The sequence below is a fragment of the Pestalotiopsis fici genome, assembly GCF_000516985.1.
Source record: "Pestalotiopsis fici W106-1 unplaced genomic scaffold PFICI_Scf_1, whole genome shotgun sequence".
In the NCBI taxonomy this organism is placed as follows: Eukaryota; Fungi; Ascomycota; class Sordariomycetes; order Amphisphaeriales; family Sporocadaceae; genus Pestalotiopsis; species Pestalotiopsis fici.
The window spans coordinates 2,308,353-2,328,583 of record NW_006917091.1 but is presented as its reverse complement, the minus strand read 5'-3'; the positions used below and the strand labels follow the sequence as shown (position 1 = coordinate 2,328,583).

General features: G+C 48.3%; 7 protein-coding genes across 7 annotated transcripts; 4 read left to right on the top strand and 3 right to left on the bottom strand.

The window, feature by feature from the left end:
- Positions 1 to 267: 267 nt before the first annotated feature.
- On the bottom strand, positions 268 to 2,496 carry PFICI_00706 (uncharacterized protein; the record flags this gene model as incomplete). Its single annotated transcript, XM_007829287.1, has 9 exons — positions 268 to 600; positions 663 to 752; positions 805 to 891; positions 955 to 1,131; positions 1,187 to 1,383; positions 1,440 to 1,972; positions 2,034 to 2,166; positions 2,239 to 2,374; positions 2,485 to 2,496. 9 exons carry the CDS (start codon positions 2,494 to 2,496, stop codon positions 268 to 270), a joined length of 1,698 nt encoding a protein of 565 aa, XP_007827478.1.
- A 1,152-nt stretch (positions 2,497 to 3,648) lies between these two features.
- On the top strand, positions 3,649 to 4,212 carry PFICI_00705 (uncharacterized protein; the record flags this gene model as incomplete). The annotated part of the gene is made up of 2 exons (XM_007829286.1): positions 3,649 to 4,062; positions 4,141 to 4,212. The coding sequence occupies 2 exons, from the start codon at positions 3,649 to 3,651 to the stop codon at positions 4,210 to 4,212; spliced, it is 486 nt and encodes a 161-aa protein (XP_007827477.1).
- A 1,346-nt stretch (positions 4,213 to 5,558) lies between these two features.
- On the top strand, positions 5,559 to 6,159 carry PFICI_00704 (uncharacterized protein; the record flags this gene model as incomplete). The annotated part of the gene is made up of 2 exons (XM_007829285.1): positions 5,559 to 5,761; positions 5,844 to 6,159. 2 exons carry the CDS (start codon positions 5,559 to 5,561, stop codon positions 6,157 to 6,159), a joined length of 519 nt encoding a protein of 172 aa, XP_007827476.1.
- Positions 6,160 to 8,925: 2,766 nt separating this feature from the next.
- On the top strand, positions 8,926 to 10,204 carry PFICI_00703 (uncharacterized protein; the record flags this gene model as incomplete). Its single annotated transcript, XM_007829284.1, has 2 exons — positions 8,926 to 9,550; positions 9,582 to 10,204. 2 exons carry the CDS (start codon positions 8,926 to 8,928, stop codon positions 10,202 to 10,204), a joined length of 1,248 nt encoding a protein of 415 aa, XP_007827475.1.
- Positions 10,205 to 10,828: 624 nt separating this feature from the next.
- PFICI_00702 (uncharacterized protein) lies at positions 10,829 to 13,284 on the bottom strand (the record flags this gene model as incomplete). The annotated part of the gene is made up of 7 exons (XM_007829283.1): positions 10,829 to 11,668; positions 11,753 to 12,007; positions 12,076 to 12,303; positions 12,378 to 12,581; positions 12,648 to 12,920; positions 12,985 to 13,112; positions 13,272 to 13,284. The coding sequence occupies 7 exons, from the start codon at positions 13,282 to 13,284 to the stop codon at positions 10,829 to 10,831; spliced, it is 1,941 nt and encodes a 646-aa protein (XP_007827474.1).
- A 959-nt stretch (positions 13,285 to 14,243) lies between these two features.
- On the bottom strand, positions 14,244 to 15,154 carry PFICI_00701 (uncharacterized protein; the record flags this gene model as incomplete). Its single annotated transcript, XM_007829282.1, has 2 exons — positions 14,244 to 14,851; positions 14,911 to 15,154. The coding sequence occupies 2 exons, from the start codon at positions 15,152 to 15,154 to the stop codon at positions 14,244 to 14,246; spliced, it is 852 nt and encodes a 283-aa protein (XP_007827473.1).
- Positions 15,155 to 17,161: 2,007 nt separating this feature from the next.
- Positions 17,162 to 18,689, top strand: PFICI_00700 (uncharacterized protein; the record flags this gene model as incomplete). Its single annotated transcript, XM_007829281.1, has 5 exons — positions 17,162 to 17,610; positions 17,687 to 17,740; positions 17,815 to 17,934; positions 18,004 to 18,089; positions 18,253 to 18,689. 5 exons carry the CDS (start codon positions 17,162 to 17,164, stop codon positions 18,687 to 18,689), a joined length of 1,146 nt encoding a protein of 381 aa, XP_007827472.1.
- Between the last annotated feature and the right edge of the window lie 1,542 nt (positions 18,690 to 20,231).

Genomic DNA, 20,231 nt, shown 5'->3' with positions numbered 1-20,231 from the left:
GTCAATTCGCCGACCTGGAAACAGCGCTGGAATTCATGGCTGAGCCACTAAGCGGCGGGGCGAGGGGGGCACGCCTTCTCTACACTATTACAAATATTAAAGGTCGACAGAATATCCAGGAAACGCGCACAGAAGATGATGTCTTCTTGCTCTATGCCGTCGATATGGCTTATCATTTGTACAGATCCATGATTCAATATGCCATTTTCTCTATGAAACGGAAATCTAGCTGCAGCTATCGTCTGAAAATATTTACATGTCCACCACTTAATGCATGGCGCGGTATTCATTCCCGCAATCGCCAAGTGTCTGATATATGCTCAAGGACTTCTCTCTGTCCTTGCCGAGCGCAACGTCATTAATTCTCTGGAGATCATCGTCATCCAGAGCAAAACCAAAAACTTTGAGGTTTTCATCACCGTGAAGCGATACACCAAGGCGCGTACCAACGATCACGGCACCGACAGCCGGCTGCTGTAGCACCCATCGCGTAGCTACATTCGTCAAACTTACGTCGTACTTTTGCGTAATGGATGATAGTGTTTCGAGCAACGTCTGGAACTCAGACCAAGTGCCCCAGTTGCGTATCATGTCAAAGTACTTTGCTCAGTTAGCCTAGGATACTTGCAAGCATGCAAACGGGCAGCCAACAATATGTATACCTTTCTTTGTGAAGGGGTGAGTTGATCTTTCTCGGCATAGATTTCCGGTACAGGCTGTCCGAGCCATTTGGCGGAAAGGAAACCACCACACTGTCGCGACTGATAAGTAAAAGTAGACATGGTTTCTCGGGACAGATCTTACAAATGAGCCATAAGTCAGCAACTTTAGGCCATAGTGCTGGCAGACAGCACTCATCTGCTGCAGTGGTCGAGAATCAAATAGCGAAAACTGGGCAAGTCAGCCATGGCCATCATCTTGAAGTCATGACACAGCGCGCATTAGAGATCTCACCTGTATTTGATTTGATACAATTCCAACAGAACCCTGCTTTTCCAGCAGATATTCGCACACCTCCTTGGTATGCTCCGAGTCAAAATTACACAAGCCAATAGCCGAAACCAGAACTGGATGAGACTTGGTGATCTTGACCAATTCGGCTAGAATTTCAAGATATTCTTTGGCCTCGTACTATGGAGGGAATATCAGCGTGTGCGTCGAAATGACTCGCCTGGCCGCAACTTACATCGTACCAGTGAAACTGCAATAGCTCGACTCGGCCGCCCAACCTCCTGCAGCGCTCTTTCACAGCAGCGAGGACAAACTCATGTGTAACAGGTTGGTTGATCGGGCTAAATACACACCACTTGGTAGCAGCATATACTTGCTTCTGTACTTCAGGAGCCAATCGATTGCGAAATTCTCCATATATGAGTTCTGCATCTCCCTAAATGGTATGTTAGAGTCCAAGTCGGTTCACTTTCAAGGTCAGTGTGTACTTGCATAATGATCTGCCATATCTGCCGCAATAAGGCCACATTCCACCAGATTCGCCAGAGCTGCTTCCTGCTTCTCAGCAGTACCTGAGCCCCAAGCCGGAGAAGAGAGTTGCCACAGTCCATTGAAGAGACGAGGAACTTGGTGCGGGCCAAGTGTAAACGTCTCAATACTACCTTGCTTGCTCAAATCCACGGAGATGGGGGTCCCACTCGAATGGCTTAGAGACGACAAATGGTCACTGTTTGGAAACAAGAGCCCAAATACATCCTTTACTTGTCGAGCAGATCTGGCAAAGGGGAAAGCGGGCGACTGTGGCTCCAAACCCTGGCAATACTGCCGGCATTCATCCAAGGATGTCCAAAGTTTGAAAAGCTGCCCCTCAAGGGCTTCGGTAGGCTCGGGCCTTGACTCTTTGAGAGCCTGCACGGCTTGGACAATGTCGCCGCCAAACTTTTCGAGATCTGCTTCGAGCTCTGAGCCGGTCTGCCATTGAGCCCCTGCTAGTCGCAGGGCGTCGACAAAATGAATCAAACTAGCACTATAAGCCATGCCAGAAACACCACGGGAGCCTTTTGAGAACGATTGCTACTCACTATTTCAAGGACTCTTCAGCCAACTTGCAAGAGAAGACACATCTTGTCATTGCCATGTAGCGCTTGCATTCCGGCGAGGCTTGGTTGATGGTCGGGAACAAGACCTCGGGAGCCACAAGTTCTGGCGGCGCATCTAGGCAACATCAAAATGAGTAAGTAGAGGCTTCTTGGATAGGACATAAAGCTCGCTAAACATGGAGCTTACCTGCAAAGCGGTCTCGAATGTGCTGCACAAAAGGCTTCTGGGTTACCGAGCCTTGCGACAACAGCACCCTCAATGCTGATCTCAAGAGTTCCGGTGGTACTGCGCGGAATGACACGGTCAGTAGGCGCACTTGATTCTAGAAGGCTGAAAAGACTTGCAATTGGAGATGAGGACATCATCCATCATATTCCTATCGTCGGATTAGTTTGCTGCGCGGGTTATCTCTACTAGAAGGGCCGCTCACACGTGTCCACCCATTGCTAGAGTCTCTTTGCTATTGGCAAAACACGAAGGGCGGCAGATTGAGCTTGGAACTCTGAAGAGAATGCACTTGATGTCAAATATTGAACAGAATATATGCCGAAAGGGACCGTCCAGCGTGCGCTGCTTTTCCGAGTGGCCCCGAGTCTCTTGATTCCTTCTTTGGAACCCGTTAATGAGCGCGCCTACTCAGGGTGGATATGGATATTGGACACTAAAGGCATATTGGGGGCCGGCTACGGGCGACTCCGGCGTTCGGATAGTCGCCGAACCTGTTGTATTATACACTTGAGACGATACAGAATATTGGTTTGTTAATGTAATTCTCACATGATGGGTGAAATAAAGAATATAATTGGTTAAGCTTGAATTCTAACAATATAAAATCATTTGTTGATACGTTTGAATTTTCCGAATATTTTGCTTGTTGGGTGCTTGGTATGTTTTCGGTATGTGCTGGCGCTGGCTATCTCGCCCTCAACTGTGGTAACGCAGCCGGCGACTCAAATTGGCTCCGCCAATCCACTAAGTTGCCGGTCAGGTCAATGGGTTCCATATCCGGACTTCGGCAGAGTAGCATCGTGAAGTACATCAGCTAAAGAACATGGCTCCCAGCAACATCTCTTCCATGCCGTAGACTGGTCTTGGTAAAGGATGGCTGGGTGATCCTTTAGCTGAGTATCCCCAGTACCCAGGCACACCAAACCTGCCAAGAACAGGCTTTGTGCGTAGTATGCAGCATGTACTGGCAGCGACCGCTACATATGACAACGTAAGTACGACGAGAGCCAAGGGTCGACACCAGAGTGTTGTGCGAAACTGGCGCGGGAACGTACCTACCGTAGAAATCATCAAGAAGTCATGGTCTGTCTAAATTGTGTCGTACGCGTGCGTACTTTTGTGATCAGAGCAGCATTTGATGCAGGTCTGACCCTCGATGCAGGAAGCCCATGCTGGACTACCCCAGGTGTCTCCGACCGGGACGCCACCAGAATCCGTCATTCCTTTACCTTGATGTGTGCCCTCTTCGCACCTTGAATTTTGGTACAAACATCCAGTGAACTACTTTCTGGAGAAAATCCGAAAGAGATAGAGAAGATCAAGAACGACAAAAAGACACTTTGCACCTGCAGATTTGAGTCAACAAAAATGGTCACAATCAACATTGCCTATACAGCCCCGATCAACCCGGCCGGGGTCGAGCCAAAGCTCAACCAAGCCCAGATCTGGGCCGGACTGGAGCGCAAGGTGCGGCACGCAGAAGAGTTTGTGGCAATCATCGTGGCCTGCGACGTCGTGTCCGAAGGGCAGACGGCCAAGGGCTTCTCTACCGTCACCCGCGACGTCACCTTCAAGGGCGCCCCGGCGCCGGTCCGCGAGGTGTGCACCCACTATGCGCCCTCGCGCGTCGACTTTGAGCAGGACAATGGCAGCTTCATTAGCAACATTGTAAGCAAGGGGCCCGACGGCGAGCTGCTCATGACGTACTCGTTTGCCTGGGCGCACCCCGACCTTGCCGACGGCAGCCCCGAAGTCGAGAAGCTGGAGGCTGATCATTGGAAGGTGAGAGGACGAGCCAAATCTGCCGGACGGGCGAAAAGGCATGGATTTAGGAGATTATGCTAATATACACTCCATTAGACGGCAAAAATAGCTGTCGAGGGCAGCATCAATACGATTCGGCGACTGGTGAACGACAAGACGATACAGTGACGATTTTGAGCTAGTACGTTTCCGCGACATAGTGCCTGATATGACCAATCTCTCTCAACCAATCATTAGTTGCTCGGCTAGCTCAGTTGGTTAGAGCGTCGTACTAATATTCTCCACAAGAGAATATCAAGTTATGCGAAGGTCCTCAGTTCAATCCTGTGGCTGAGCAATTCTTTTGCACTTTTTTTTCTTCTTCATTTCTTTCCCTATGCAATTGCTTTTGTATGAATCATCGTCAATCATGCTCTTTCGTTCTCTTATATCCTGTCACCCTAAGACAGAAGATTGATCAATTGAAAGTCGTGTTTCTGTTGTGCGATCGCCCAGATACTTTTGAGTGCGACTCGGGCAATTCCATCCATTTCTTCTAAGCCAAAATGGCCCGGAAAATAGTTGTAAGCGCTAGTTGCAATGAACAATAATGGGAAGAATTGCTTTGAATCTGCGTGAATAGAACCCACTCTTTCCAGCTGCCTCGAATATTTGTGTGGTGTCTGCTCCTGACAGCTGGTTTCATGCAGTCGACTATGTGAAGGACCTCGACCATTATGGATTTGACCTGCTATCTTCACGCTCCTAACCTGAAATTGAATATGGGACTGGTTAACTGCCCTGAGCTATCCGTTGTTGGTCAAATCCTTTCTATGGCAGAAGAAACCATGACAAAGTTGATTCATGGTGAAATTATAAACCAACGCCGTTGTGTAGACTCGTACCCTTCTTTATGTTTCTGCGCAGGTTGATCACTATGCGATTATTGAACTCATAATTAAGACGAATGAATGAGGGCTTGGATGGTCCATTCAAGACCAGGTGGTGGTTTGGTCTGAACGACGATGCCCCTTTAGTATAATGGACTTCTCCAGAGAGGTGCTCAATATCCAGGCTCGCCTCTGACACTTTCTGATTCTGTTTCCTTGGATTGGCTGAAATACCTCTGAATGACCCTTCTTTGAAACGCGTCGTGGTTGCTCCAAATCAACGCGTTCAGCCTTGCAGTATTTGTCGTTGCCATTGCAAACGGGCGGCGAACAATCAGTCAGTCACTCGGCAACGAAATCTTCTGCCTGATGGCTGGTGCTCTCCAATCTTGAAACAGAACGCGCTTCTTGAGGCAAGAACCATTTCATTTCCTCATTCCTCTCTTTCGGAAAACAACCACAACTTTCCCTTCAACATCCCACTTTGATATCTCTAGCAAAATCAGCAAGAGCATATCGCACTGTTCTCCCCTGATCCGAGCCCTCGATCATTGCCGTACTCATCAAAGGAGAACATATTTTCTTCAGCATCCACCATTCGGCCTCACTGCCCTTTCCCGCTTTCAACTTTGCGACCAGCTCATCATGGCATCCAAGGTGGCATCGAAGGCTGTGGCTGCCCCCAAGGCCCCCAGAACCCCCAAGACTCCCAAGACTCCGAAGGATCCCAATGCCGAGTCTTCTCAGCATATTGTCGTTCTGTGCAACCTCATGATGTGCTCCGAGACCTTTGAGGCCTCTACCACCAAGCTTGCTCCTATCTTGGGACTTTCCCATGCCAAGAATGTGTAAGTTTCCTCACCGAGAGTACCAAACCTTTCCCTACACCATGGCCGCCTTGGCTTACGCGTGCCATCATCGTCATTATAGTCCTCGCAAGATCAACGGCATCATCAACCCCCACGGTTTTGAGTTCAAGAACAACAAGGTCTACAAGAAGGACGAGGAGGGCGCTCCCGCCACTTCAGCCAACACGAGCGGTGATGATACGGAGACTCCTACTAAGAAGAAGACGGCTACCAAGTCTGCCACCAAGCCGACTCCCAAGAAGCGCAAGGTCGACGAGGCTACCGAGGATGAAGCTATGATGGATGAAGATGTCAACGGTGAGGAAATTAAGGGCGAGGATATCAAGGACGATGACATCAAGGGCGACGAAGATCTCAACGATGCTGGAGAGGTCTAGCTCGTGAACATCGTGAGTGAACCAATATCTGGAAACTTTCCCTGACCGTGACTTGACTAATCATTTAGTAGTCCTTTCTTTCGTGCTTTCCCTTGCACATCGATGACATTCGGGAGGTGCGTTACTGGTTTAAGATGAGAAAGAGCACATAATCCAGTCATTGCTGGAAAGCTATCAGTTTGAGCGGATGGCCCTGTTTGCACAATCATCCGTTTGTGGCAGGCATGAAAACTTGGTCTCACCACGTATAGCAATGCAACTGAACTGAATATACACGCAACAAAATTCCCAGTGTGTTTCTCTGGCATGTGATCTCCATGTCCTCCATGTCCTGCCCACGTGCTTTCCATTACATTGTGAACCCACGGGAAGACTCGATGACGAGAAATCTCACCTGAACCCGCCAAAAATGTGGCGCGCTAGGCAAAAAGCGGTTCCCAGGAATAACCGAAACTCTGATGTGTCGTGATGAAGACAACGAAGCTGACCAAGTTCTGTTGCACTGCATTTTTGTTTTGGTCCCCTCAGTTGTTTCCAGGTTTATTTGACCCTCATTCTCTTGGCAAAGCCAACAAAACCTGCATAAATCTGCATACATAGTACATATGTGAGTATTCAAATGCATTTACATGTACGTAAGGCAGGTACAGAGGTAAGCAGGTATTTTTGCAGGTTCAGCTGTCAAATAATTATACTGCCGTCGTTGCTAACAAACAAGCTGCCTGCTACCTGACATTGATATTCAATCAAAACCTACGATTGAGCCTTAACAATGATCAACAGTACATAAACTTGTATGTTATGGATGATTCTCTTTTTTGGCTTGCTTTCATAGCTACAGGCAGCAGCTTTGTACCCCAGTGGTGGTCGTCTGGTGGTGGGGGTGGGAAATGACATAAAGTTTAGTTGCTACAGAGGGCAGAGAACCCAGTGCCTGTTTTACCTGTACCTTTAGCTACCTTGAGCTCTAATTCCATAAAGGAAATATGTACCGAGCCAATGCCTATTGCAAAGATGGCTGAGTAATTTGCCCAAGTGCTCGGTTCGTATAAGCACTTTCAGACAAATTGATGAATATGTTTTGTCTGCGCCACTAGAAATCTTGGCATGCGCTGGTACGTAGTTTGAATGCTGTGCCGCAAAGCGACCGCTGATGGGCGGCGACCTTGTAGCACCGTCATTGGGCCAAACTCACTGTCGGCACGGGATCCGATCGATCGCCGGGCTCGCTAATCTAGGATCGTCGAGCACCTACTACTGTACCTAGCACGGGTCAAGCTTGGGTGCTTGATATTTGACAAGTTGGAACCATTTGCATGATACGAATTGAATCTGATCAATATACGAGCTGAATGCGTTCTCACTCCAGTATTTGCGAGTCAGGGTGTAGAGAACATGCCGTTGATTCTTTAGAGGACGCGTCAGCAAAAAGCAAATGGGCTAGTAGAAGTGCTTGCGCCAAGGCTGGTTTGGTTTGTATACGAGAACCCAGCTTGGCAGTATATTTAATAAGCCACTCGTAGTCTACTTGACCGCGTTACCACCGAATCCATTGCAATGCTCAAGCTTTTATGCGATCAATCTGAAGGCATTGATGACTTGTTGCACGTATATTCATACGTACGGTTTAGAGTATCGATGCTATTCCCACGTCTCGCGCGTCCTCAGAGTCAATGGCAATTTCCTTGCTTCATCCAATGTCTCTGGCTGAACTCTCTTTTCTAATTGATGAGTCTTTAGTGCTGTCCGCGTATTTCCACTAGATCCTCTCGCTACTCAAGGTAGACAAACCCCTTAAAAAAAAAGCTTGTTTCCACAGCCTGTAGATAGCCTGTATGAAGCACCAGTGTGCAGGCAGCCGTTTAGAAATGAATGTGGATCACATGAAAAACTCCTGAAAATAGCACTATGACAGCTAAGACGGCTCTTGACTCTCCTAGGTTAGCCAAGTACTAGCCGAGTATTGTCTAGGAGGCAGTTATAGATCCCTATTTTTGATTTCTCCTCATCCTTCAAAGACCATACGAGCTTCTGTTTTAGCGTGGCCTTGCAATTGTTACCGCTTTGCCTGCTCGCTGGCCTGCGAAAAAAGTCAGGCAAATTCATACAGATATAGGCAAAGGACAATCTCGTACTCACCCCCTCGGTAGGTATTTGCAATGCGTCATCACTCTCCCACCGGCGCCTTTGTTGCGCCCAGGGACACTCGACCCACTACAATTGAAGCTATTCACAAATTTCAACCGATACTATCCACTATCTGAGCTACTACTTGGTGTCTCCCAGTGCCCGACAATTAGGGTACATTGTCCTCTCCACTTCGCGACTGACTTGGCCTGTGACTGCTCGTGTACGACACAATGGCTGTCGGAAGATGGCCTTGACCAATATATTTCACGTTCAAGACATTGGGGACTAGCCCCTCCCACCGCGGCATTCAGCTCTGACAGAAGGTAGAACTTAATGCTTGCCATTGTGATAAAAGAATGCAGCCACGTTTCCCATGAATAGATGATGTTGATCCAATTCAATCATTCCCCGCTCGCGCTTTCGTTTGCCTGGAAATCACTCGAGGAGCTCTTTCCAGGGTGATCATCATTGCGCGTATACCTCTCCGATCCAAGCAAACATTTTCTGCGTCGTACTGGACAAAGATTGCGTGGCTGTTCAACGCACACCAGTGGGCTGCTCGGTCGAACACCATAGAGCCAGCGTTGCGACGCTCGGCCTCGAATTCTTTGACGTCGCAATAAGCACTTCCACGGTATGGCTCCGATATGGAGCTTCGTCACCTCTCTCTCCAAGCAATACCGAGTCTTGGCGACTTCTGAACACTTTGCCGGCACAACCTCTCTTGATTCGGCGGCCAACTCCCGTCAAACGCCGCCGAGTATTGGGCAAATCCTCTTGTCAAAGAGACTTCGATATATCGGGACCGCCATATCTGCCATTGGCCTCTTTGTGCTGGCCTCTCGAAATTACGAATCCTTGCCGTCCTTGGAAATTCTCAAGTCCAGCTATGGCGTTGATGCCTCGTCCCCTGAGCCGTTTTGCCCCGTGCCAGCGGTGCCCTTGACCGTTGATAAGAAGAATGTTGACTGGTCCAAGTTCGCCTACACGCAATATGTCACAAACCTCTCCTATCTGTGCAATTCAGTCATGATCTTTGAGACGTTATTTCGCTTGGGGAGCCAGGCCGATCGGGTAATGATGTACCCTGCAGATATGATGCATCCCCAGGCGACTGCGAGCGAAGCCACGACGGAAGAAGCACGGCTTCTTATCAAGGCGAGGGACAGCTATATGGTAAAGCTGCAACCCGTAGAGATCCAACGCCGAGATGGAATGGACTGCAAGTCTCCCGGAAAACAAGCCCATTTCCACTACATGAGTAGCTGTGCTAATTGTCTTGAATTGAGCAGCAACTTGGGCAGAGTCGTTTACCAAGCTGCTTGCCTTCAACCAGACCCAGTACGAACGAGTCCTGAATGTCGACTCTGACTCCACGATCCTGCAGACCATGGACGAGTTGTTCCTCCTGCCGCCGTGTCCGGTAGCGATGCCGAAAGCATACTGGCTGCTTCCAGACTCGAATATCTTGTCCTCGCAGCTTCTGCTAGTCCAGCCGAGTGCAGCCGAATTCGATCGTGTCATGAACAAAATAGCGGAGGCGGGGTCCAATGACTACGATATGGAGATTGTTAACCAAATATACATCAAAGAGGCCATGATTTTGCCGCATCGTCCATACGACCTGTTGACTGGCGAGTTTCGCAGCGGGAATCACGTCAAATATCTCGGCACCGAAAATGAAGAATGGGATCCTGTATATGTGTTCAACGAGGCTAAGTTCCTACACTTTTCAGACTGGCCAATCCCGAAGCCATGGATACCAATGAAGGAGAAAGAACGTGAAGAGCATCAGCCAAAGTGCATAGAAAATAACGGTATAGAAGACTGCTCTGACAGAGAGCTTTGGAATGGGTTTTACACAGACTTTGCTCAACGTCGAAAGGTGGGTAGCGCGCTTGCTTTCATTGTCTAATGATCTTAGAAAGAAAGAAAAAAAAGAAGTTCATTCTGCTAACATACAACTAGGACATCTGTCGCACGAGCTCATATTTTAGGAGATGATACATCTCTTGTTGTCACTGATTGATTATGATAGAAAGATGGTAGCGATCACATATTCTGTGTACTATAGGTAGTGACTTTGGTAGGATACCACATAGCAATTATCATTGTCTTCCTGTGTTATTATTACCATTGAGATGATCTTTGAACTGCATTTCCTGCTTATACGATATGTACATGGCCCGACCAATACTGAGCGATTACACGCATAGTGGGAGAAGCACCCTTGATATGTGCGTAGCAAACACAATCGCACGCATATTGTGTCCCTGTAAAGCAAGAATGATCACATTCACTGGCGTGTACGTCACCTAACTCAATGGTTCAACCAATACGGCGAGACTTGTGAGGGGAGTAATATATTTTATGTGCATGGTCTCATTATATCGCAATTAAATACTAGGTAGGTATCTTGGAGTTTGAACTCTATGAGAGACGCCTGCAGAGACCCAACCCAATGCATAACATTGATATTGAATAAAAAAAGATAAAAAGAATAGAAGAGAATTGCAACACCGCCCCTGGTAAACCCACCTCACCAGACCCGACAAACTGGCTCCTTATTCTTGCAATGAAAGGCATTTCTGAATTCCTTTGAATTCTCTGCCATGGCACGGATTCGTGCTTCATCGGGTGCATGAGCGTCATTTGCAAAGCGGAGAATGCCCTCTGCATTATGGTTGTGACAAAAGATTTGGGCCGCTGAGACGAAGAAAAGTTGTTCGGCCGAGAAATGTTCCAAGTGCGGCAGCTTCTGATTCTTCTCGGGCTCGCGATCCTTGTGTTTAGTCCAAGCAGCGTAGCTGTTAGCTACGGCGCCATTGTCGGCGCAGTTCTCTCGGTTCGTTCTGGCCTTGTCAATCCGGAAAGGTTTCGACGTCTTTGGGTTGACAACCACGCGGCCGGGGTTCGGGGTATCCTCGTGGAGTTCGTACTTGTTGAACTGGTCGCGGAGGCACGACAGGCGCTTGTCGTAGGCAGTGAGCGTCTCGTCGTCCCAGCGGAGCGCGTCGGTGGTAAGGACGCCGTGACCGTCGAGCAATAAACCAGTCGGGTCGAAGGCGTGGGTCATTTCGTGGCTAGCCAGGACCCCCAGGGTTCCGTAGTTGACATACTTTGGCAGCGAGGCACCAAAAAAGGGCTCCTGGACGATGCCCGCGGTAATGTAGAACTGGTTGTTGAAGGGGTTGTAGTAGGCGTTGGTCTCGTAAGCCGCAAATGCCCAATCAACGGGGGTTGTTGGTTGAACAAGTCGGTTCCAATGCCGCCTGTTTTCCCACCGCAGCGTGGCGAGGACATTGTCGAAATGAGAGGGCCCAAACTCGAGATCGCGGTAGTAGGCAACAAGGTCGGTTCCATTAATCACGTTGGGAGACTGAGCAAGGCATGTCAGTCAAGGAGAAAGAAAGAATTGGAAAGGGGGATTACAAGATGAAATCTCCAAATGTTGGTGACATACCTCACTGGGATGGAGAAGGTTGGCCTTCATCAATTTCGCCTTGTCCTTGGCGAGTGCTTTGGTCGCATCAGTCATCCACTCGACATGGTCGAGTCGCTCAATGAGCGTAGACATCACATCTTCAACAATCTCTAATATAGGATGAGTTGAGTCTGGATTGAGATAAGCCTCGATGTAGAACTTGCTGGCAGCCCACGGCAAGGTCTGAGTGACGTGCGTGTAGCAATAGGCCCCCCAGCGGTCCTGGTTTTTATCCTGCAGGATCGTATTTCCCCTGTTCAGTACCAGCACAAACACACTCTCTGGATGGGGTCGAAACTTACACTGACATGTGTTATCCATGCGATATTCTCAATCGTCCTGAGAAGCGCATAAGCCTGCACAACTGACTTTGGAGCAGCCATCAATAATCTGGACAAGGCGGACATTTCATATGTGTCGATCATCACCTGGCTAAGCTCATGGCCAGCAGGTGCGAGCTTACCCAAGACATCGGGGATCGAGAGCAATGGAACCAATGCATTTGTTTCATTGATTGAAGTAGCATGGTCCTGCAAGGCGGCAAGTTTAGTTCGTCGTCGTCGCAAAGGAGGAATAACGTTTTTTATCGGGACCTTGCACCTACATTTGGGATGGCATTGATCTTGGTGCTCACAATCTTCTCGATGCTGGCTCCTAGAGCCATGGCATCTTTAATGACCTTTTGGGACAAGTGACCATCTGGCGAGAAGTACTTGTTCAGTTGCTCTGATAGTGTCCGAAAAGTGGCATCTTGATATCCCATTTTCTGCGTCCAGACGGATGATTTGACACGAGGCACGATGTTCTCCTATCCAAAGTATTAGAATATACACAAACAGCTTGTAACGAGCTTGATGTCGCCATTGATACTTACAGGTTTAGCGTCTAGTATAGGTACCTCGTAAGAGACAAAGAGATCAATCTGTAGGTCGTTCAGATAAACTTGTAGGTCTACCAATTGTGGATAATCAGATGGCGAACATGTGACATTGGACCACAATTCGTCTCGGCTAACGGGGAATAGAGTCTTGATGTGATCGGTTATAGTCTCGAGAGAATCTGTAGTCTTTTTAATCGCCTCGGTGTTCATGCATGTCGAATAGTAGGTCTTCAGCTTCTTGAAGATTGCAACGTCGTCCGCAGATGGCTAGATACAGTCAGCCCGGGGAACATATCCGTCGGCTGGGGGAGGGACGAGGGGATAATCATACATTAGAAGTCGGAGGGTGTTGTCCTTCCAGGACATTTTTCAAATAAGACATATGGTCAATTTGCTCATGTTCGGTGACACCTCTATTCACTTCGTTGGGATATCGCAGTGGATAACCTCCACAGGCATCTATAACGATGAGCAGGCACTCTCAAAAAAAAAAAAAAAAAAAAGTGACACATGATTACTTGCATTGATTGAAATCCTCGCATGGATCAATGTCACTGTAGCTCGGTGCCAGATTCGCGATAATGTTGGCGGCGGCTTCGAAGCAGCCCGGCGTCGTACAAACGCTGTCCATCGTGTTCTACCGTCGATGAGAAGGGAGAGAAGAATGAGAGGACTGAAAAAGGTTAAAGTGGTGTCTACGACTTGTGTATATATAGGTATGAATCCTGTTGAGATCGGGAATTTTAAATTTCCGCTTTTTACCTTGTTGAATATTTGTTTACCTTTGCCTCTTTCCGCAAGATCGCTTTGGATGGCCGGAAAATTTCATGGCCTCGTGAGTTACTTTAGGTTTGAGGCCTGAAAGGTACTGTTAGATATGGGAAGAAACTCGCGTGCCGAAGCACCTTCAAGGTGCTCGGCCATTTGCAGCGGCGGACGTTGCTCTTAGTGCCGAAAAAAGAGAACCTTGGAAGCTTAGAAAGTGGTTGTCGTTATTGTTGATGATGATTGGATCTAAAGCGAAAAGTCCTTTTCTCCGTCCTGGCATCTACCATGTCAGCAAACAAATCTTATTCCAGCACTGTCAAGCTCTATTCGGTGACTACAGGTAAAAGAATAAGCTCGCATGCTTTGCTTCTCGCCTGGTCTTGGAGATTACTGGATTAAAAGCATTGGTACTTGGCGCAGGAGCGGCAACGCTCTTCAGGGAAAGGGGGGGAAGAGATCAATATGGAGTGAAGGTGGTCAAATGAGGCTTCGGCTTGGCTTTGCTGTCAACATTTCAAGGATCAGAACCACACTTTTGTCCCAAGAGAGACTCAATGAACCTCCACACGTCATCTTGTAACTTCAGCTCGTTCAAACCCCCCTTCGAAGCACAAATGAACGAGTCGTTATGATCTGGAGTTCCGTTACAACTCTTTGATGACTCCTATTTCATCATGACAAGGAGTGTCTGACAACAGCACATTGCGATGCAGCTAACCAAGAGTTTCCCTCGAACAATTGTAGGTTATGGATCATCAACATCCGTATATTAGACTTTATCTAAACCTTGAATCAATTTCCATTACTAATCATTCCGAAATTTCAACGATAGTTATCGCCCAGCTCCGCCGGTACGCTCGGTGGTCCCATCTCTACAGGTACTGGTCGGTATACATGATTAGATTCGGGAGGGGGAGGAGACGGATGTTGATAATAGCTTGGAGGATGCTGTGGCTTGTTGTCCAATTGGTTTGGTGGCCAGTTTCCTACTTGTTCTACTTGGGTGACGCCTGGGTTCTGTTTTCTGCGTCTGGTCCAACAAAAGATTCCAGCCCACACTAATCCGGCAAGACCAACAACAGAAGCACCTACTGCTATGCCAGCGACTGCCCCGCCCGAGAGACTGGAACTGGTATCGCTCGGCGCCGGAGTTGCAGTGGTTGTCGGTGTTGTGGTGCTAGCAGTTGAGCTCGACTCCTGAGTACTCGTGCTTGATGTGGCGGTCGTAGCGGTCGTGGCGATGCTTGAAGTTGTACTCGTGGTCGTCGATTCCTGTGGAATGGTAATGTTGAAGAAGGCAGAAGTTTGACTGGCATCCGAGTCCGATGGACCACGGAGCCAGAGAAAGAAGACTGGAGAGTCGGACAGAGTAATGTCGTAAGTCTGCACAGTCCAGCGAAAGCTTTGCGCCTTATCTTGGCCGACGCTCTCTTTGGTATAGTTTAGCTCAACTGTGCCTGAAAATGAATTCGAAGATGTTCCAGCTTACGGCTATAGACGCGCGAGGAGGCATTTCTGGCACTCGCTTTTTGTAGGTTTTGTTGCCACAATTCGATCGAATACGCATCGTAATCTGTCTGAAAAGCTACCAGCTGGCTCGATCCCAGTTCCCAGACCTCGACCGTTCCATATGGACCAGTCCCCGTGTCCTGATACGCTGGCGAGATGAAGCCATTACCAGCAGCAAGGGGCAAATAGGTAAGGCATAACGCAAGCAAGCCTAACCACGCCATCGGATCACGTAGTGAGCGACTAGATACCTCGAGCAGCGTAGCGAATTACTCTGATGTTGCACTTGGTATTGTTATATAGTGTCAGCTATGATGCCACGAGGTGATGGTGAATGCCCTCCAGTCAGGTAGATCAACAAGAAGGATTAGGAGCTAGAATAGTAGAAGAGACTCCAAGCCCACTTGGTATCGTATATGTATCAGCATGCGTCTTGCAGACTGTGCCGCTGGGGTCGACAAAGGCAATGGCCCAGTCCGTTTGCCAGTTCATGATGTGATGACAGCGGCTAAGCTGACGCTTGCCCCTGCCTCGAGCGGGTCCCTCGAATGGTTATCATAGACCCGGGACACAGAGTCTACCTAGGCGAAACAAGGTGCTTTGCATCCCAAGCAGAAGCAGGGGGAGCAGCTGAACCAACACCAGGTATGAGCTACCTAGTACTCTGTATCTTGACCGCGATCTCAGCTCCCAGACTCACCTTGAGTAGCTCATTTATCAATTTGGCGAGCATCATGTTGGATAAAAGAGATCTCTTTGCTTCGTGAATAATGTATGCCGGCGCAGAGCACTACTGACTCCAGCGATCCAACTTTCGATAGAGTCACATATGATTACGGTACCAACTTTGTAGGAATGCATGATGCTGAACGTTTTAATTTCCGCCTGCATTTCAGGCCTACACAGTACACAGTTGTTGTCAGTCGATGGGAGCTATGCCTGGGAGGCTATGGCACTGGCATTCCGGCAGGGTATTTGACGTGAAGGCTACAACACCATGCACACACTGCAGCGCATGCTTAAAGTAAGTAGGACAATTGCACACAAATTGCTGCAAATTTGGGCAACAAAATGGATACAGCCTGACTTGAAGAGTGGGCGACTGCAAAGATGACCAATCAAAAGCAAGACTTCATCACTCAAGCTTGGCCTTTGTTTGATGCCCCCACATTTTCATGCAATAAGACTGTTGGTTGCACAAGTTTTTAATACCGTGTGCTGTGATTTGTCCGGATGATGGAAGAGGATGCAAATTACGGAGCCTGGGAAATGGCCCTGTACTTTGGTGGATGGCTGATGGCCATCATTCGCTCCACCACCCCGTCGACCTACGTACTGTGTATCGTGTACTGTGTAGTAGTCTTGGGTCAACGGTTTATATGGTGACCGTACATGGTAGCAGTACGTGTCTTAAGCTTGAAAAGAAAGCTATTTACGGAGCCAATGGTGTCGCGGAGCTACGCGCTGTCTCTGATGAACCATGATCGGATACATGGCCGGAATAAGTATGGGGATCCAGATTGTCGGATCAGAGCTAGACTTGGTTTGGCCATTCTCCGCGACCATGATTGGGGCCAGCGCAGTCAAGACTCAAAGGATTGCACAGCGCTTAACAACTGTCGCGGTCGCCCTTCTCAAACCAGCTGTGATTCATCGCAGAAGGGTGTCTTGCGCGCTTATGGAGAATCGCATTCGTCTTGAGCCGCGAAAGAGAAGGTTCACATAAAGCCGCCGGAGGAAGACCCGCTATCCATGCCATCTCAAGTCGGACCGTCTTCCCACGGCCGGCTGCTGGCTTTGGATAGGAGTGTGTTCCGTACATAGTAGTAGGGTAGGGTTGTATACACAGTACTACTGTGGTAGGCAGAAAAAAGTCTGGCGGGCGGATGTCGCGTGTCTGTTGGTGTGCGTCAGCCTCTTCCATGAAGACGTATGGCAAATTATGCTCCTCAGATCCATACTTAGTAGCCAATTGCACGTTGCCCCGGAGTCCCGGACCTACCCCCCCCCCTGGCCGGGTCAGCAAAAGCACAGGATTGGGGGGTTCCACAGCGGGCGGCTGACTGGCGACCCCGTTCTCATGTTCTGATGTGCAGTTTTGCTCCTCCTGATCTCAAGGAAAGTAAATCTACCGAAACGACCTACTCCTGTGTAAAAGTCCGGGCCCACGTCCCTTGAACTGAGCTTGTTTGCTGCTGCACAACGGTTGAATCAGTATTGCTCTTGCCGATATGGGCGAGCTCCTCACACTGATGCGTTCATCGTCGCGGCAGATGCAATTCGGCATTGCTGCCTTGATTATAATTTCGTTACTCATTTATCACTCGAAACTTGGGCTCAGTGAAACGGAATCGCCATCGTCAGTCATTACCAAGTCTACGCAAAGCAAACAGCGCTTGTATGGGGGGGATTACCATGGCCGCTCTTCGCCAGACATCAATCGCGTCACCAACTCCACGTTGGGCTTTTCCAACATCTTCGTGGTTGGCCTGCCTGATCGCAGCGATAAGCGCGATGCCCTTTCGCTAACAAGCGCTGCCACCGGCTTTCATGTCGAGTTCGTGGATGGTGTCAAGGGTGAAACGATACCGGACAAGGCAGTGCCCTTTGGTGTCGACAGGCACCTATTGATGGAGACCAATCTGGGCAGTTGGAGAGGCCACATGAACGCCGTGAGAAGGTGAGCACCGAGAACGACGCACTCATGATCCGAATGTGGACATGTTGGTATCGATGTTTGCTTACGCTGTTCGCAGAATCATTGAAGAGGATTTAGAAACTGCGCTCATCATGGAAGATGACATGGACTGGTAAGGACATCATTTCCCATCGCCTGGCCATTTCAGATGGTGAACCAGCGGCAGTTGAGCTTACAATCTGGTAGGGATGTGCGTCTAAGATCTCAGCTTGAGTCGGTGGCGACCGGAGCACGCGAAATCATGTCATCAGGGTCTTCGCCGTCGTCCCCTTATGGGGATGAGTGGGATGTGCTATGGCTCGGACAGTGAGTAGAATTTCATGGCCGCGAGCTTTTTAATTGTCCCTGGCGCATACTAAGGTTGCAAAACTATAGCTGTGGTGACTTTTTCCCAGAAGCAGCTTCGGAGAATGCAGGAAAGCCACCGCATCCCAAGTATACCATTTTGAAAGACGAGACTGGTAAGCAACTTCCGATATCGTCTCTCTCCTTTTCTGGGTTGTCTCATGAGCAAGCATTGCCTAAATTGGTGCTCCAAGAGAGCAAGCTTAGACAAATTACTTGAAAGAGCTGCTTCGGACTCATTTATCAACCCTAATGGGCTATTGCTAACACATGTTGTAGTGGCACCACTGGACAAAATCACTGGCCTGGTGGACTTTAGAAAGTATCCAGAGTTCACACGCTGGGTCCATATATCTGGTGCTCCGATTTGTACCTTTGCCTATGCCCTCACCCAGAGAGGTGCCCGAAAGATGATGTACGGCTTGTCTGTGGATCGTCTGAGCGGTCCAATTGACAATGCTTTGGCCGATATGTGCCGCGATGGAGCTGCAGGAAACAAAGATGGACTCCGCGCAAAGTGCATCAGCGTCACTCCACCAGTCTTCTTCCATCACAAGGCCAAGGGACGTCTCGCTGGAGACAGCGACATACAAAATGTCGACAGCAATGAAATACGCCAAAAGGGGACAACAGAGAATATCGTCTGGAGTGCGCGCAACAATATCAAGAACATGCTCATGAACGCAGAGATGGAGAATCAATTTGGAGAATATTAGCGTTTCTGTATACCTTTGATTTTTTTTTCTCTTCTTTTTTTTCTCCAACACACCTGTCATGATAGACGTTTATGGTAATTAGATAGGTACTCGATAAGCTGGCTCCAAGATGTGCCTGCAAAATGAGATTGAGAAATACTAGAGGATTTCACCACAGAACTCAAGTTTGTAGAAATACTACCAAATATATATACCGTACTGAACAAGCCTGTCGCTGGTACATGGATCATGTTGAGTCGTAGAATTACCAACCATTTCTTAGACAGATAGTCTAGCTTGAAGTTGGTCCCAGAGATCAAGCACTTCTACGCGCGATCCACCAATCTAGGACTCCACCGTTGAGTTGAGTTGTTTCCTAATCAAAATACCCATTTATACTCTTTACAACATGAAGAAATTACCTACCCAAAACATGCATTCCTGACTTAGTTGCTCCCTTTCGTTTTATACTCAAAGATGAAGAATTCTTCCTTGCCTCGGGAAATCAGGCTGTTTGAAAATGATGGGCTTTTTTTTTTTTTTTTTTTTTTCCCCTTTCTTAACAATCAAGCGTACCAGGTATAGGGCGATGTCGTCTGGCAACCGTGGTGGAATGGCTAGAGGTTGCGGCTGTTGAGTTCACTCAAGCAGAAGTCTGCGCGTGGGGATTGTAGAGCAAATCATTATGTAATTGGAGCTGTTTACTATCTTAAATAGTGCACAAGCAAATTTCTGGTAAAATCCTTATATCAATACTTCATGAAGAGAACCCTTTGATCTAGCTTTGCATACCACTTCTGTTCGATTTGTAGATACTTACTTTATAATTAGTAAAAAATGCGCAATGTTGCGGAAACTGATATCTACTATGTGGAAAGTATAGCGGGTTATCATGATGAAAAGTTGGGGAAAGCCTTGAGAGGCTGGAGCACTAGACCAACGTCTGCCCACTTTGCGTCCCATCAACAGGGTAAAAGAAGCGCTATTTAATTTGACAGATGGATTCTGTCATAGAGGATGTTGGGATGTTCCTAGATTCCGTCCTTCATGCCAAGGCGTCTTCCGACACTTGCTGGCTGCTTACATGCAATCCTTACCCATCTAGGCACGATCCCTCCGAGGGGCGGGGTATCAAAAGCCATGGCACTCAAGGCACTCGGCACACCCAGCAGCCCGCCCAGCCATGATGCAGTATTATCATGTTATCACAATGAGCCAAGCGACGATGGTAATAAAAGGGCAGGGTGACACAAAATGACGCAAGATGGATAAACTCGCTAGATAAACCTGGCCCTATTTCTCTGCTATGTATGTATGCGGGCTCGTTGCCATGATCAAATGATTTCAGCCAGGCACCCACCCTAGCTCTACTCTCTTGGGAATCTCGCTACCGACACAGAGGCACAGCGCTTATCTTCCAGCCAAACTGCTCATCAGTCGGGTTTTCTTTTCTTTTTTTTCTGATCATTTCGCAGATCGTTCATACACAAGCAGCACTGATTGGGGAGAAGAAGAAGAAAGAAAAAAAATGATTTATTAACACAACACAATCGTTTTGCCGCC